This window comes from Protopterus annectens, chromosome 4.part0 (genome assembly GCF_019279795.1).
Source record: "Protopterus annectens isolate FY-2018-M chromosome 4.part0, PAN1.0, whole genome shotgun sequence".
Taxonomy (NCBI): Eukaryota; Metazoa; Chordata; order Ceratodontiformes; family Protopteridae; genus Protopterus; species Protopterus annectens.
In genome coordinates, this window is record NC_056733.1 from 579,856,174 (window position 1) to 579,872,605 (window position 16,432).

Genomic DNA, 16,432 nt, shown 5'->3' on the forward strand with positions numbered 1-16,432 from the left:
TCAGACAGTATTATTATAACTTATTAAATGCATATGTTTTAACAGCAAATTCTGGAAGGTAAGAGGTTAATCTCAATCTAGTTAACTTTGAAAAATAGGTTGAAAATGAAATGGGTTGGTTTCAGCCATAAAGATTTTATCTTACAGGTCTGATTGCAGCCAGAGACAAATATGTCTGGGAAAGCGGGACTAGGAATCTTACTGTATTGTTCCTGGGGTGAACTAATTACTACCCTGGAAGGGTGGAAGTTTTTGAAATTGTTTTATAACTTTCAGATGCTGCAATAGATCTTAGTAAAGCTGTACTGTACCAGAGTCAGGTGACCAAAAGTGATGTCGTTTTATAATCAGCACTGAACTGATTCTTTAGATATTAGTGAGAGATATGACAGAACTCTTGCAGCAACACTTTGTTTTTCGGAACCTGACAGGAAAGATCTCTCATAGACACCTCACACAACTTATAAGTAACTTAACTAGGGAAAAGTAATTCTTTAGACAGTCAGGAATATATAGTGAGATTAGTTAACTATTGTTTTTCTGCAACTGTGTGAATCTATGTTATTTTTTTATTGCTATTGTAATTGAATCTCTGGTGTTTATTGTAAGTAGATATTCATTATTCTCATGTTTTCTATTTTCTTATTTATTATTAAATATTTCTATACCTTCACTGTGGCAGGTATTTTAGAGAATATTTTTAACATCTTAAGAGTACTTATGTTTATTTTAGTGACAATGTGGCCACTCTTGAAAGCCTTGCTGCATTGGTCAAACTCTACCATTTGTATTAGTACTAATTTTACTCAGTATACTTGGGTACCCTTGTAAGAGCCTTAGAGTAGCTGATTGGTGCAGTGTAATTGCCTTGTAGTCTGGGCAGAGGAGGCACTGCTGGTAAATCTGTGCCAGCCTTTCCCAGGTGTGTGTGTGAAGATCAAATATCCAAGTGTGTTTCTCCGTTACTTGGAACAGGGATACAGAGCTCCAAAGTGGTCACTGTAGACTCTTGTTTGGGGCCTGGAGTGAGAGAGTCCAGCCCCAGGTCTGGAGTGTACTCCCTGTGTGCTCTTAAGAAAAACTGTGTGCTCTTAAGGGTGCAGAGAGCTGCATCTGAAAATACATTATGCATCCATTTTTGTTCCTAGTGACTGTCCCTCACCGGTGTGAGTGGTGAGGATTGAGGCTCCTTGATTACTGGCCCAGAGTATGGACCGTCACATATATATGTAGGCCACGCATATTCTTACAAGCCACCTAACAAATTGTGGACAAATAATTTAAGAAGGAAATGAGAGTTTAACAGGGAGGGGAAAGAACAAGAATTACATGGGACAAATCGTTTTTTTTACCTAATGAGCAAGAGGAAATAGAATGACCAGATTCAAATGGTATTTTAAGTTTACACAACTGAGACTCATACAGTAGGTCAAAGACTAACAGGGAAAAATATTTAAGTGGAAAAACATCAACCCTTTCTCTCCCACATCCTATTCTAGTACTTCTATATTCACCAAACATTCACCAATGTCACTAATACACTTCACTGTATTACCACTTCTTTTTTTCTCACTATGTCTCATACTACTACTACACCTTACACCGTTACATTCTACGCATACAGTACCAAAACCCACCTCTTGTACAACTATCCAGCTTTCTAAACACAACTCCTATTCCACAATATCTCCTAGTCTTTATTCCATTAACACATTATTATTCTTCAAACATACAATCCTATCGCATACACAGTTAACTCTACAAACTACACTCTTCATAACTCAGTTTAACTCTAAGTATAAACTGCTTCAACAACACCACTCAAACAGTACATTCACCCCAACCCAGGACCCACTCCAACTACCTTCCCACCTCCCAAACCTGATAAATCCTTAAAGCTCACTACCATTAATATACAAAGTATTAGAAACAAAATTCCAGAATTCCATGCCTGGATAGCATATTCCAGACCCAACATAATTGCCATAACCGACACATGGCTAAAACCATATATAAAAGACACAGAGTTCCTCCTTCCGGGTTTCTCCTGCCTAATGTCTGACAGACTCCGCAAAAAAAGGAGAGGAGTTCCTCTTCTTTATCCTAACTCATTCACCATCATTCCTTACCCAAACTCCATTCCCCAATTCTCTGCAGCTGAACTCATCATTGCACATCTAAAACTAAATTATTTCACAAATCTGTGCCATTTATATCCCACCCGGCAACAATGTTTCTGTTTTGGAAGAAATATTACATGGACCTCAAATAATATCCACAGTGAAACTATAATCCTAGGGGATGTCGACATAAATTGGCTAGACCATACAAATCCTTCTCCAAATGCTTCCATTAACCTCTATAACTTCATTCAGCTCATTACTACCATAACCAGGCCTAGCAATAACACTAACAAAGGCACCTTACTTGACTGGGACTTAAGTGTCCGATCCCAACAAAATTACATCTGCAGGAACTCTACCCTGCAATATCAGTAAACATCTACCCACCTATATAACACGTGCCATCTCCTTAACCTTACATGAGTACCAGTACAGACCTTCTAGATGGCTAAGTTCAACCCCATAAGCTTCAATGAAACATTAAGCAAAATCAATTGGAGCATTCCAAAGTATTTGCCTCTAGATGAAGCAGTTGAATTTTTCAATTCAACTTTACTCAGTATACTCAATAGAATGCCCCCCCCCCCTCAGAATAAGAGAATCAAAGCAAATCACGCAATTTGGCTTTCTAGAGACACAAAAAAACTTATGAATATCAGAGACTAAGGATGGAAAAAATGGCATAATAATAAAAACCCCATAGATCTCCAGCTTTTCAAACAACTCTGCAATCAAGTAAAGTATCTAGTTATTAATGATAAAAAACAGTACTACTTCCTTCGCCAAAACAAACACAACTATAACCCAAAACAGTTCTGGAATTCAGTCTCCACTCTATTAAACCCTGGTACCAAAAGCAATCCTTGCCCAAACCCTGACAAAACCCCTGCTGAACTAGCTACCCTTTTCAACTCCTACCTCATAGACACTATATCCAAACTTGCTTCCACCTTTCCTACAGCTACTCACAACAGCAACCCCACTTCTACAAACCATACCCCAAAAAAGCCTCCCCACCAGTCTTTAACCTTCTCTCATGTTCCCACTTCCACTATTTCTAAACTTCTGCTAAAACTCAAACCTGGTAGCACTGCCCCAGACAGTTTACCCCCAGAATACCTTCAAATGTCTGCCAAATCCATCAGCTACCCCATAAGCATTCTCATAAACAGACCTATCCAAGAAGCCTATGTACCATCCATTTGGAAGAAAGCTTACATCATACCCTTACATAAAGGCGGTAATAATTCAGACATCTCAAATTTCTGCCCTACAGCCATTCTAGCTCCTATTTCTAAAATAATGAAAAAATGTATTCAAATTCAACTCATGGATTACCTATTCCAAAACCAACTGCCCACCTATTTGACACATATCAGTGAAATGTCCTAGACCCGGGAATAAATGGCCAGGGAATTGTTATGGCTAGGCTTGTATAGGCCCTAGGGCCGATAGCCTAGTACCAACCTATGAACTACTTTCCACAACTCAGCATGGATTCCGCCCTGGCCATAGTACTACAACTGCTCTCCTATCCTTCCTAGACACTGTTATCCACAGCCGCAATGATGGTAAACTTGTCTCCGCACTCTTTCTTGATCTCTCTAAAGCTTTCAACACCATCTCCCATCCTCTCCTCCTTTTTAAGCTCTCACACCTTGGCTTGTCCACACCTATCCTTAACTGGTTCACCAGTTACCTCACAAACAGACAACAATCCACCAAATGGTTGCATTCTTTTTCTCCTTTTCTCATTATTTCTACCGGAGTTCCCCAAGGATCCATCTTAGGCCCCCTCTTGTTCAGTATTTTTATTAATGACTTTCACTCTACTCTCACTCATGCATCTGTAGTTCAATACGCGGATTATTCTACTATTATCCGCTCTAGTAACTCTAAAACCAAACTTCTGACCATCACCCAGAATGCTTTCTCTATTACCAAAACCTGGATGACAAATAATAACCTCGCCATCAACCTAAATAAAACAAAACCCTTGCTCTTTACGCCCAAAAAAAGTACCACCATTAATAAATCTGATTTCATCATTTTCTCCTCGAACAAGACTAAGTTAGAGGTAGTTTCCCATACTAAGTTACTTGACATAACCTTAGATGACAACTTAACCTTTGACCAACACATCCACAACACCATCAAAAAAACACACCAAAAACAAGGTACCCTCTACTGATATAAACACTTTTTAAACTACTATACTAGAAAAACACTTGCCCAAACTTTTCTCCTACCTTCTCTCCTCTATGGCGTCCCCATTCTGTCAAATATCAAATCATCATTAAAAAATAAAATGGAGGGTTGCTATAACAAAATTGCTAAATTCTTTACTAGAGCAAAATACTCCTCCCACCACTGTCACTCATTACAATCCTTGACCTGGCTAGAACTCCCACAACACCTAACTTACATACAACTAGCCACAGCACACAAATTCATCTATAATTCCTCCAAATGCTCAGCCCTGGCTTCACTTCTGACTCTATCAACCAAACTGTTCACTAAGATCTGAAAATCAATCACTTATCCAAGTTAAGAGACTTGGATTCCCTGTAGGCCAGTACCTTTACTCTTTCACTGTAGCTAAATTCTGGAATGCCCTTCCACCTTCTCTATGGACTATAAATAATGCCCCATCATTCAGAAAATCACTCTACCAACATCTCTCCTCTCATTGGCTATGCCTTTGCACCATGTGCCACCATCCCGAATGCCACAGTCACCTGATTACTAAAAAGAAGTTATGTCTTACCATAACGTTCCATCTGTATTGTTGATCCTCGTTCAGTCATTACGCATAGGTATCGGTTCTGAGCTTGGAACTGAGCCGGCCATTTTCTAAGCTCATGTCAGCTTCAAACTCTTGAGCTAAACTCTTACCCACAATTCCCCTCTCCCTGTTACCTCAGATTGAGTTTGCAAGTTAAAGAAGGTAGAGGCTACCTCTGGTCAAATAACTTAAGAGAACTGGATGGTGAGATCCACTAGAAACCACAGGAGGGGGAAGGAGGGAGTGTCGTAATGACTGAACGAGGATCAACAATACAGATGGAACATTATGGTAAGACATAACTTCTTTATCTGATATTGTTAATCCTCGTTCATTCCTTATGCATGGGACAGAGTCCCCAGCTACCTCTATTCCTGGGAGGCTCTCATGGAAGGACATTCCTGAGCACCATAGAACCGAAAGATGCTCTTCCCCTGGAGGCCAAATCCAATTTGTAATGACTGATGAAGGTATGAGGCGTAGCCCAAGTTGCAGCTGCACAGATGTCATGTAAAGAAGCTCTGGCATGGAAGGCAGCAGAAGTTGCCACCAACCTTGTTGAATGAGCTTTCATGGTAGTAGGCAACGAGATATTACATTGTGTGTAAATAAAGGTCACACAGTCCTTTAACCATCTAGCTAATGTGACCTTACCAACAGCCGAACCTAATTTAGATTCAGAAAAGGCCAAAAATAACTTGTCAGATTAACGAAAGGGTTTAGTCCTGTTTAAGTAAAAACGGATTTGCCTGTGTATATCTAGGGTATGTAGGCAATACCCTCGTCTGTTTGAATGGTTGGGAAAGAAAACTGGCAATCCAGTGGCTTGATTAATGGACATTTCAGAGATCACTTTAGGCAGAAATGACAGATTAGTTCTTAGAGACACTATCTCTATGAAAAATCAAGTATGGAGTCTTGATACATAAAGCTCAAAGTTTAGAAATATGTCTGGCAGAAGTAATAGCGACCAAAAACAATGTTTTCCATGACAAATACTTGAGGTCGCAAGAAGAGGCTGGTTCAAATGGTGCCATTTTCAGAGCTTGTAGAACTAATGATAAATCCCATGATTGAATAGGTTCTCTAAAAGGTGGCTTCAGATGATTCACACCTTTTATGAAGGTCTTGCACAATTTATGGGACATAAGAGAGGAATCTTGGACACCCTCATGAAAATTAGAAATTGCAGCCAAATGAACTCTAATGGTAAAGGCCGATAGACCCGATTGAAACAGGTCGGCCAGATAGTCTAGTATTATCGACACTGGTGCTGAAAAGGGATCTACTTGTTTATCTTTCAGCCAACAGGTAAATCTTTTCCACTTCCTCAGATAAGTAATTCTAGTGGAAGACTTATGAGAAGCAATGAGAATATCATGTACTGGTAAAGAAAGATAATTCTGCCTGGCAATCAAGGGAATTGGAGTAGCCAAGCCATTAGCTTCAGGCTGTTCAAGTTGGGATGAATCAGGTTCTGTGGTGTGAGATCAACTCCGGGACTGGATGGAGAATCCATGATCGATCTAGTAGGTGAGGCCAAAGGAATGGGAACCAAATCTGTCGTGGCCAATATGGTGCTATGAGGATTACCTTGCTCTTCAACCACTGGGCTTTCTTCAGAAACTGGGGATGGGAGGAAAGGGCGGAAATGCATAGAGGAGACCCAAGGGCCAATCGTGGACTAGAGCGTCCCTGGGTGACTGTCCCGGAGGGGGAATCAGGGCGAAGTAGTTGCTGCATTTGTAGTTGGTCGGGGATGCAAAGAGGTTGCAGCAAGGACGGCCCCAGCGGTGGAAGATCTCCGCCGCTATCAAGGGATTCAGGGACCACTCGTGAGGTTGCAGAATGCACCTGCTGAGTCTGTCTGCTATCATGTTGGAACTCCCGGGAATGTGCGTTGCTAGAAGAAAATGGTTGGTAGCCATCGCCCATTGCCATATCCTCATGGCCTCTCGACAAATGGGGTAAGATTTGGTTCCACCTTGCTTGTTAATGTACCAGACCACTGCCATGTTGTCTGATTGAATCGCAATTGTCCCAGATGGCAGCAGGGGATGGAATGCTTGCAAAGCCAGAAGCACCACCCTCAGCTCTAGAACATTTATATGCAGATGGGCCTCCAGTTGGGATCAAGTGCCTTGGACTGTCTGTCCCTGACATAGCCCCCCCACCCCATCAGGGAGGCGTCCGTGGTCACTGTGGCCTTGGGTTGCTGGGGGGGGGGAAGGGGCGAGACCATTGTGAGAGATTGTGTGTCATCCACCAATTTAAATCCTGCTTGCACCTGTGGGTTACTCGAATCATGGCTGAAAGAGGAGGCTGAAAAGGATACCATTGGGTGAGCAGTAGCCATTGTAGAAGCCTCATGTGAAACCTGGCCAGGGGAACAATGGTGATGGAGGCTGCCTTGGAACCCAACAGCTGTAGAACCGAGTGAGCCGTGGATTTTTCCTTTGAAAGTATTGGAATTAGTTGTTGCTTTATCCTTAGAATTCTGTGCTCTGGAATAGCAGCTCTGCAGTGTTTTTGTGTCCAGGATAACCCCTATAATTCTGTCGACTGAGATGGGGTGAGATTGGATTTCTGCCAGTTTATGGTTATGCCTAGCCTTTGAGCAGCGAGGAGAGAGTATGCCAGGGCTTTTTCCAGCAGATGTCTGGTGGGGGGCGGAAATGCGCCAGTCGTCTAGGTATGGAAACACCTGGAATCCTTGAAGTCGCAAGTGAGCTGTGACAACTGCCATGCACTTTGTGAACACTCTGGGGGCTGTAGAGAGCCTGAAGGGCAGTACTCTGACCTGGTACTGATTGGCTCCCGTACAGAAGTGCAGAAATCTTCTTGACGGGCTGTACACCTTTATGTGGTAGTACGCATCTTGAAGATCTATAGAGCACATCCAATCGTCTTTTTCCAAAAGCTGGAGGATAGACTGTATAATGACCATCCGGAATTTTTGTACTCTCACAAACTTGTTCAATACACTGAGATCCAAAATTGGTCTCCAGTCCCCGGTTTTCTTTGGCACCAAAAATAGTCTTGAGTAGAATCCGGATCCTATCTGGTTTGGAGGGACTATTTGGATGACTCTTTTTCTTAGCAGCTTTTCTATCTCTAGTGCTGCTGCTTCCCGTTTTTTTGAAGGAATGGGACAAAAATCGAATGGGATATGATAACCTCTGGTTATGATCCTTTGTACCCAAGAATCAGTGGTGATGGTTAGCCAGGTAGAAGGGTAAAAGGAGAAACATCCCCCAACCACCTCCAGAGGAAAGGAGTTGGGCCGCTCTTCAGGAGCGCTGGCAGGATTGATCATGGAAAGAATCCCTGGAACCATGGTTACGTGATCCCCTCTCTGCCCCAAAAGGAGAGTCTTCCTTGTGAGTTTCCCCCTCTGCTTCTGGGGGAGAACTCAGCCTGTGTGTCACGGAAAGGACCCTGAGATTTCCTGAACCATATCTTCCCACTCTTTTGGTTTTGGGAGGAAACACGTTGAGGGGAAGAATAACGGACACCTACGGCAGAAAGGGTCTTACTGTCTTGTTCACATCTGGCCAGTGTGCTTTTAACTTTGGGCCCAAACAACGAGAAGGCCTCAATGGGGGCATTACGAAAGGAAGACTTAAAAGGTTCCGCAAAGTTGCACAAGCGTATCCAGGTGTGTCGTCTCAAGACCGCAACTGAACCCACCACTCTAGCTGCTCCTTCTGATGCGTGAGATATCAATCGCATAGAGGAGTTAGATATAGACTCAATGGTGGCCAGGTGAGAGGCCACTTTGTCATGAACCTCATCAGACACTGCACCAGCCAAGGTTTCAGAGAGCTCAGAAACCAGATCCCTTTGAAGCCTGGTAAAATGTGCCATATAATTCAGGGACCTGATAGCAAAGGTGCACTTCCCTATTCTGTCCAGGGCCTGGGACTCTCTGTTAGGCAGGTGGACAGAATGGCTTTCTTCTTCTGCCAGATCCTTTTTTGTTGCGGCGGCCACCACCAAAGCATCTACAGGAATACAGGAAGACCTTTGGACCAATGGGGATCTGAAGCAGGAGGGGACAAGATCTTATCTGGCCTTCGGGGAATAGCTTCAACAGTATCAGGGGCCTTCCAAGCATGCTGCACAATGAACTTGACAAGTTCATCAGCGGGTGGAGTAACCCAGGAGGTAGGGGGCCAGGAGCGAAAGGTCTGCAGGAACACAGACTCCTCAGGGGTCAGATTAGAAGGCTGCCAGTCATCTCTCTGTTTCAGGATTTCAAGGATATCACCAAAGGATACCTCAGAGGGTGACCCAGGGGATCCTTCCCCCTCATCGAAATCTGTGTCTTTGGTGAGGGACTCCTCTGTGGAGTCCATGTGCTTCCTCTTACACTAACTTTTCTGGTGGACCTCCTCAGTCGGAGAAGCTGGGGAAGACAATGGAAAAGGGGATTTCTGAGGGAATATGTCTTGAGGCCCTTGCACCCGGTGTCCGCTAGGTGCGACTTGTGAAAGCAGTGTACCAGAGGAGGACGGAAGTATAGACAGTCCGGTATCGCCAGCAGCAGCGAAAGCCTTCTCCATTAGTTGGAAGGCTGGTCCACCCGGAGAGAAGTATATGTCTAGGACAGGGGGCACTCCTCCAATAAGTGGCTCAGCCTGCCGATTCGGAGTCCCTGGATGGCTGTGGAGCAGCAAGCTATGCGTGTCACAGCTGACATCCTGGGTCATAGCAAAACGTCCCTGCCACGAAGGCAACTGTGGTTCCTTAGTGAGATCCATAAAGGGAACCGCAGAAGGGGAAGACTGTACTATATCCATGGACTTCAAAGGCCATGAAGGAGGAGAATAAGAAGGTGTCTTTGGAGATGGGTGATCACCTCCCAAGGAAGGATATTTCCTGGGGGGGTGGAATACCTCTGGCCAAGAATGCCTGGTCCACAAGACGCAACACATCATGTTCAGAAAGACTTCTAGTGGACCTCAGAGAGACTGAGGGAGAAACAGGCCTGTCCACAAAAGAGGCAGACTCGGTGCCAATCTCATCTGACTACACCAAGGACAATGGTGCCGAGAAAGACTGAACTACTGTAGTCGGTGCCAATGACACTGTCTGCACCGACACAGGGATCGGTACCAAAGTGGGTGTCGGTGCCGAAGCTGGAACTGTCAAAACTGGAGTCAACAATAAAGGTCGCGTTTCCGAGGAAGATATCGGAGCCGACGTGGTCAAGGTCTGTGCTGACTGAACGGTCGGTGCCGATATAGTAGTAATGGTCTGAACCAAGGAGCCCCTCGGTGCCAATATGTAGAAGGCTCCAGGAGAGGACGGAGCCGAAATCACTAATGGAGCTGAAGGCCTTGGTGCCGAAGGTCTGGGCACCGAAAGCACTGGGGCTGACTGGGAGAGCTCCGGAGCTGAAATTTTAGCCTTTTTAGATTTTGGTTGGTGAGAGTCTCCAGCCGGGGACGAAGGCAAGGATTCAGCCTTAGTAGAAACATGATACATCCATTTTCTTATGGGCTTTAGGAGGGATTGAGACCTCTGACCCAGAAATAGCCTCTGAAAAAGGAGATTTTAGAAGACCCTTTAATATCACCTTGTTTTTCCTTTCTAACAAAGTTCTATTAGAAAAGTTCTCACAAATAGTACAAGGTGGTTCAACAGATAAATGGGAAGCTCCCAAACAATAAACACAAAGAGTGTGCATCAGAAGTAGGCAGTTTGTGTCCACAATCAGAACATCGCTTAAACCCCGGACTACCCTTTTTATCTGCCATATTAACAAACAGAAAAGTACCAACAATGGTACAAGAGAGTACCCGAAGGTATGAAAGGGAAAAGGATTACCAACGATGGCAAGGAGAAAATTACCTCACGGTAAATAGGATAAGTAAAGGACAGAAAAAAAACCTGAGGAAATTAAGAACGCTAGATGCGATAGGGCAAGAGACAATAAAAAAATCTACTTTTCTGACAGAAAAGTAATTTGTAAAGCAATTAAACAACAATTGACTGTACTTAGCTCAAGAGAAGTAGCTTGACATGACCGGATGGCAACACAGCAAACAAAATCTGAGTTAACAGGGAGAGAGGAATTGTGGGTAAGAGTTTAGCTCGAGAGTTTGAAGCTGATGCGAGCTTGGAAAATGGCCAGCTCGGTTCCGAGCTCAGAACCGATACCCATGCGTATGTATGAGGATTAACAATATCAGATCCTAACTTATCTCTCAGATACCCACACTCTTCTTCACTCTCCCTATTGTGCACTCACCCTTAATCACAGCACACTGTGCCTCACCCTGCCTCACATGGTGTGTAAAAATTGTGTAAGTGCAGATTATCATTATCTGTCTGATCTACTGAGTACCTGCCAAGCACCTGGGCCTTCCAGAAAATGTTGCTATACATTGCCTATATTACTGTGTCACTTCTGACTCATATTATTCTATTACATATTGTTAAATGCTGTTATTACTCTTGTATATTGTTAAATGCTGTTATTAACTCTCTAAATAATCTCTTAATTACGTACATTGTTTTTTTTTTTTTTGGAGCTTTTCTCCCAGGGCCTCCACTGAAAATGGGCTCATTTCAGCCCAGTGGACTTTCCTGGTTAACAAAAGCAAATAAATAATAATAATAATAAATAAACGGTGGTGCAAAGGGAAAGTACATGACATAAAGACAGATTAGTGTTTTGGATGCAAGCCATTAATTAAAGTAGTAATGGTTAGAGGGTCAGGACTAGGGTTATGGAGCATTATGGGACTAGAGCAAGGAGATTCTTCCAACATGGATATACTATAGAAATCATGCACAAATTAAGCAGGACATGTCTGGGGCTAACTGGAGGAACTTATCTAAGGAACCAAGGTATTGGGAACAGATACAGTGGAAGGAAGCTAAGCAAGTATTTTACTTTCAAGATAGGGAACTGCATTACATAGTAGAGACTGACAGCAGAGCAAAGACAGAGAATAGGAGAGGAGAGAGGAAAAATACATGAAAGATCAACTCTAGTGGGGCTTCTAATGGAGACAAGAGAAATGCTTTCACCAAAAAGGGATAATAAGGATGGCATATAAGACTTTGGATAATAACTGTAAGAATCAGTCATAGGACCTTAGAAATGATTGAGAAAAGAGAATAGCTAAATCAGTTATGAAGTAACAATGGATAAACTCCTGATGGTTCAGCATATTTTGCAGGGGAAATATCTGCACATGTATTTTTATATATCAAGCAGACTTCAAGGGATCTTTCCTCATGTGGGGAATATGTTAGGGAGATGTGCATGGGAAGAGACAGAAATTAGGAACATGTTCTTTGAGAACGAACAGAGTTAACTGATTATAGACTCCTTACAAAATGTTTTGATACAGATGCTGAGGGAACAAACTGTACTAACTTAAGAGATGGTGTGTTTGAATTGGTGTTTAGGCTTTGAAGAACAAGACATAGTAAGGTGTTATTAAGTTTAATGATGTTGGCAGGCAAAAAAACAGAACAGAGATTTGTGATGACACAATCACTTAACAAAACCCATGCATTTTGCTTTGCTTCACACGAGAAAAATTTCTTGACATCCACTTCTAAAATGCATAACCAGCTGGTTATGATCAAAAACCTAGTTAAAAATCAACCATATTATTATTTATGATAAGAATGAAATAAATATGGTGAGAAACAAACTATGGACTAGATTCCAAAAGAGTTACTCTCAGTGTAAGTCTATCCTGATTCTGAAAGATTTGTTCTCAGTGTAAGTCAGTGACCTTGGTGTTAGGCCTATCTAAAAACAGCCTTACACTGGAGGACAGATTCCAAAAGACCTACTCTCAGTGTAAGTGGTCACTTACACTGAGAGCAAGTTTTTTGGAATTGGGTCCCAAGTCTTTGCCTCAAAACTAATGTCAAAAATGTTGGGAAAATAAATAGTTGTAACTAAGGAAATTATTCTTTTGATATGGGATCGAGAATCTGAATTGCCCAGATGTAGTAAGGCTTTACTACATTCAATATTATTGGCTACCAAAAAGCAATTAGGAGAAAATGGCAATCAAAATATAAACTACATGTAAATGAAGTAAGAGGTACTGTAACGGAAATAAAAGAAATGAAGGCAGAATATTTAGGAAAGGGAAGTAGCACATTTCATAGTACATGTAATTTGTTACAGCAATATATGCAGAATAATATTCAGGAGGATGCTTGAGGTTTAAGGGAAGACAGGAATGGAACAACTTATGTAATATGGAGAAAAAATGATAAAAACGCACGTATATATACTGCAAGACAATAAACTGGAAACTGTTATTATTACAGTTTTTCGTTTCTGTTAATGTATGTATTCCTATTTTACTGATTTTAATACGATGATTTAATAAAGATGTTTAAAACTTAAAGTCGGTGGTAATGTAGTATCTATATTAAAGTAAGTCTGTGAACTTGCAGAAGGTGATACATTATTAAACTACAAGAAACTGGTGAAATTTACTACAGATGCTAACCAAAACAGTGTATGTTGAAAATACGGCATCTGCAGACAAACAAAAAACAGCATAGTTGGTAAATGATAAATGATAGATTAGGTTTCTTGCAGGCCTCTATAACAAAACAAAAATCATGTCATGCTATGAAGTGTTTCTGGATGCTAGAAAGGGTTCTGTTCTCTTCCGGCCCAAGATTATGATCCATGGTCTAGACCTAAAAACCTGAATACTGACATACACTAGGACTGACAAGTGAATGAGAGAAGAAACTAAACTTTCTACTATAGATAAAGAAATAAGGCAACAGATATTACAAAACCAAAGACCTCCAAACAGCCCACTGAAGAAAACCTGACTCTTACTGTCATGCATGCTGTGAACACATTCACAGGGCTGAAACATTCATAGAAAATATGTCTGAGACTGAAGTATAATACACCACTAAATAAGACACCTTAATCAGGTCCTCCGAAGATGTATTCATCAGCTATGTTTTAATACATTTAAAATCTGATGTACTTCCTGTTACTTCATACTGCTATGCACATGTTCAATGATGACTTAACAATATTATGGAAAATTTGGTAATTTATTAGTCCCTTCTGTTAATAAATTCTGACCACCAGCCCACAACCCATACATAAATAGACCCACCAACAGCTTATCATAGTACACCATGTAAAATGTATTTTTCACTACTTACTTGATCATCTGACACTTCAACACAACGAATGGAGAATGGAGGTTTGAGGTAAGCAAATCCAAGAAGAGGCGGTCTAGAACAACTGGTAACAAACTAAAATGCAGAGAAAAACAAATTTCAAATCACTCCAAATCTTTTTTGTAAGAATTTAAATGTTATATCCTTTTACCAAATCATAACAGCATATTTTCTTTTTTGCCTTTCTATATAGACCCACCTGCCTACCAGCAAAAGAATGGTCCTTTCTACTTTATCTTAAAGTTTAGCAGCACAGGGATCTCCTTCATATAACCAAAATGCCACTTACCCGACTTTCAGAAGATCGATCTAAGAACACAGACACTACAAAACACTGACCGCTCGGAACACCGACAGGTAACTAATGGTAAGTAACCCGTTGACCAACCCGACAAGCACACTAAAACAGAAGCAAAGAAAACACATTGATTTGGGGGGCTATGCCCCCCACACCCCCACTAACTAAATATACCACCTCTGAGATCGCACTACCGTGGAAGGGGCAACAGTCAACATGATGGCCAAGACGTTACTTACCATTAGTTACCCGTCTGTGTTCTGAGTGGTCGGTGTTTTGTACTGCCGGTGTTCTCAGCTCAATCATCTGAAAGTTGGGTAAGTGGCGTTTCGGTTATATGAAGGGGACCACAGCACAGAGTTGTTAAGTCCTATGAGACAATCTTAAATTCAGCTTCAGCGGGTGACAAAGACAGTCATAGAAAGGCCATCATCCTTGTGGGATTGAGACTTTTTACCCTATTTTTCCAACCTTTACAGCAGGACTACAAACGTGATGCTAAAAGACATGCTACAGTACTGGAGTCTGACTGAAGTCCACATTGACAAGTAAATAATTTATGTTTAACATTGCAAAACAAAAAAATCACTGGCGGGGGGGTATTACTTTATACATTTGAAGATCTCAAAACAAAACTAAAAAATGGTTCAATAAAGACTAGCAGCTACAATAAAAAAAATAAATAAAAAGTGTCTCAACTACTAGCAAGATTTAAAGAGAGCTCTTCAAGCTTTTTTTTCTACATATTGCAGGGTTTATCAGAAAACTGAAATCAGTAAATGCATCTGTTATGTACAAACACCAGACTTTGCAGATAAGCATGTCACCTGTTTAGATACTGTAACAATTACACCAATTTCAGGCAATTAAAAATAGTAGTGCATAAAATATTACATGACAACTATAAAAAACAATCAGGGAGGGTTAGAAAAGACTGGGAAGACAGAATGAAATGGTATATAATGGACCCCACAAAGCTTATGATTTGTGCTTGGAAGTGTTTGTATAGGTCTTTATAAACTCCAAGAAGACATAAGAGAATTTTTCCTCAGGGAGAAAGCAAATAGTGGATGTGCGATGGGAAAGGGAGAGGTAACTGATAACAATTTTTTTTGTTGGAGGGGGAATATAACAAGTTGGCAGATTTTAAAAATTCCCTGCAGAGTATTTAGAAATCTTGGCAGAGTAAATGGTTGCAACTAAAGAAATTATTCTTTTGAGCTGGGATACAGGGTCTGAATTGCCCAGATATTGTAAGGTCTTACCAAGTTCAATGCTATTTGGCTGCCAAAAGAAAGTACTAGAAAATGGAAATCGAAGTCAAAATCTAAATCAACTGTAACTGAAGTACTGACAATTGTAAAAGAGATAAAGGAACCTGAGGTGAGATCTTCATAAAAGGGAAGGACCAAATTACATAGAAATAAACAGAATTTGTGGGAACACTGCATGCAAAGTAATGTTCAGGAGGAGGTGTCAAATTTAAAGGAAAGGCATACACATACATACATACACACACACACACACACACACACACACACACACACACACACACACACACACACACACACACGTATATATGGGTCTACTTTCTTTTATTGAAAGCTCATGTCACTGAATTTGAATTCACCCTGACCAAATCAAATTACTGAAAACTCATTTCACTGAAGTGAAGTACTGGCACTGTGTAGAGTACTGTAAGGTAAGTAAAAGGTATATGCCCTTTTCCCCACTGTAGTGTGATTCCGGAGTTAGTGGGGGTGTGAGGGACACAGGCCCCCCCACTTAGTTTGGGTATATATTGTCTTCCGGAAAGATTTAGTCATTTGTGTTGTAAGTATGCATGTCTATGGTTCAAAATGTATTGCTTTGAAGCTTTCGGTGAAATACAATATAAAACCAACATCCAAAAGAGTTCCAGACCAGTAACCAAAGCAAAAAGTGACTGGAAAGGACATCACCTAGACAACAATGAATGTAGTTTGTGTCCTCACCTACAGGGTGTTTCAGAATGAGGCCCTAAATTCA

General features: G+C 41.4%; 1 protein-coding gene across 2 annotated transcripts in view; it reads right to left on the reverse strand.

The window, feature by feature from the left end:
• The window catches only part of UBE3B (ubiquitin protein ligase E3B), a 2,006,489-nt gene that overhangs the window by 40,881 nt on the left and 1,949,176 nt on the right, over nucleotides 1-16,432 (reverse strand). For both annotated transcript variants that reach the window (XM_044068510.1, XM_044068511.1), the window contains exon 27: nucleotides 14,089-14,181. In XM_044068510.1, the coding sequence (XP_043924445.1) occupies nucleotides 14,089-14,181 (93 nt within the window). The remainder of the gene's footprint in view (nucleotides 1-14,088; nucleotides 14,182-16,432) is intronic.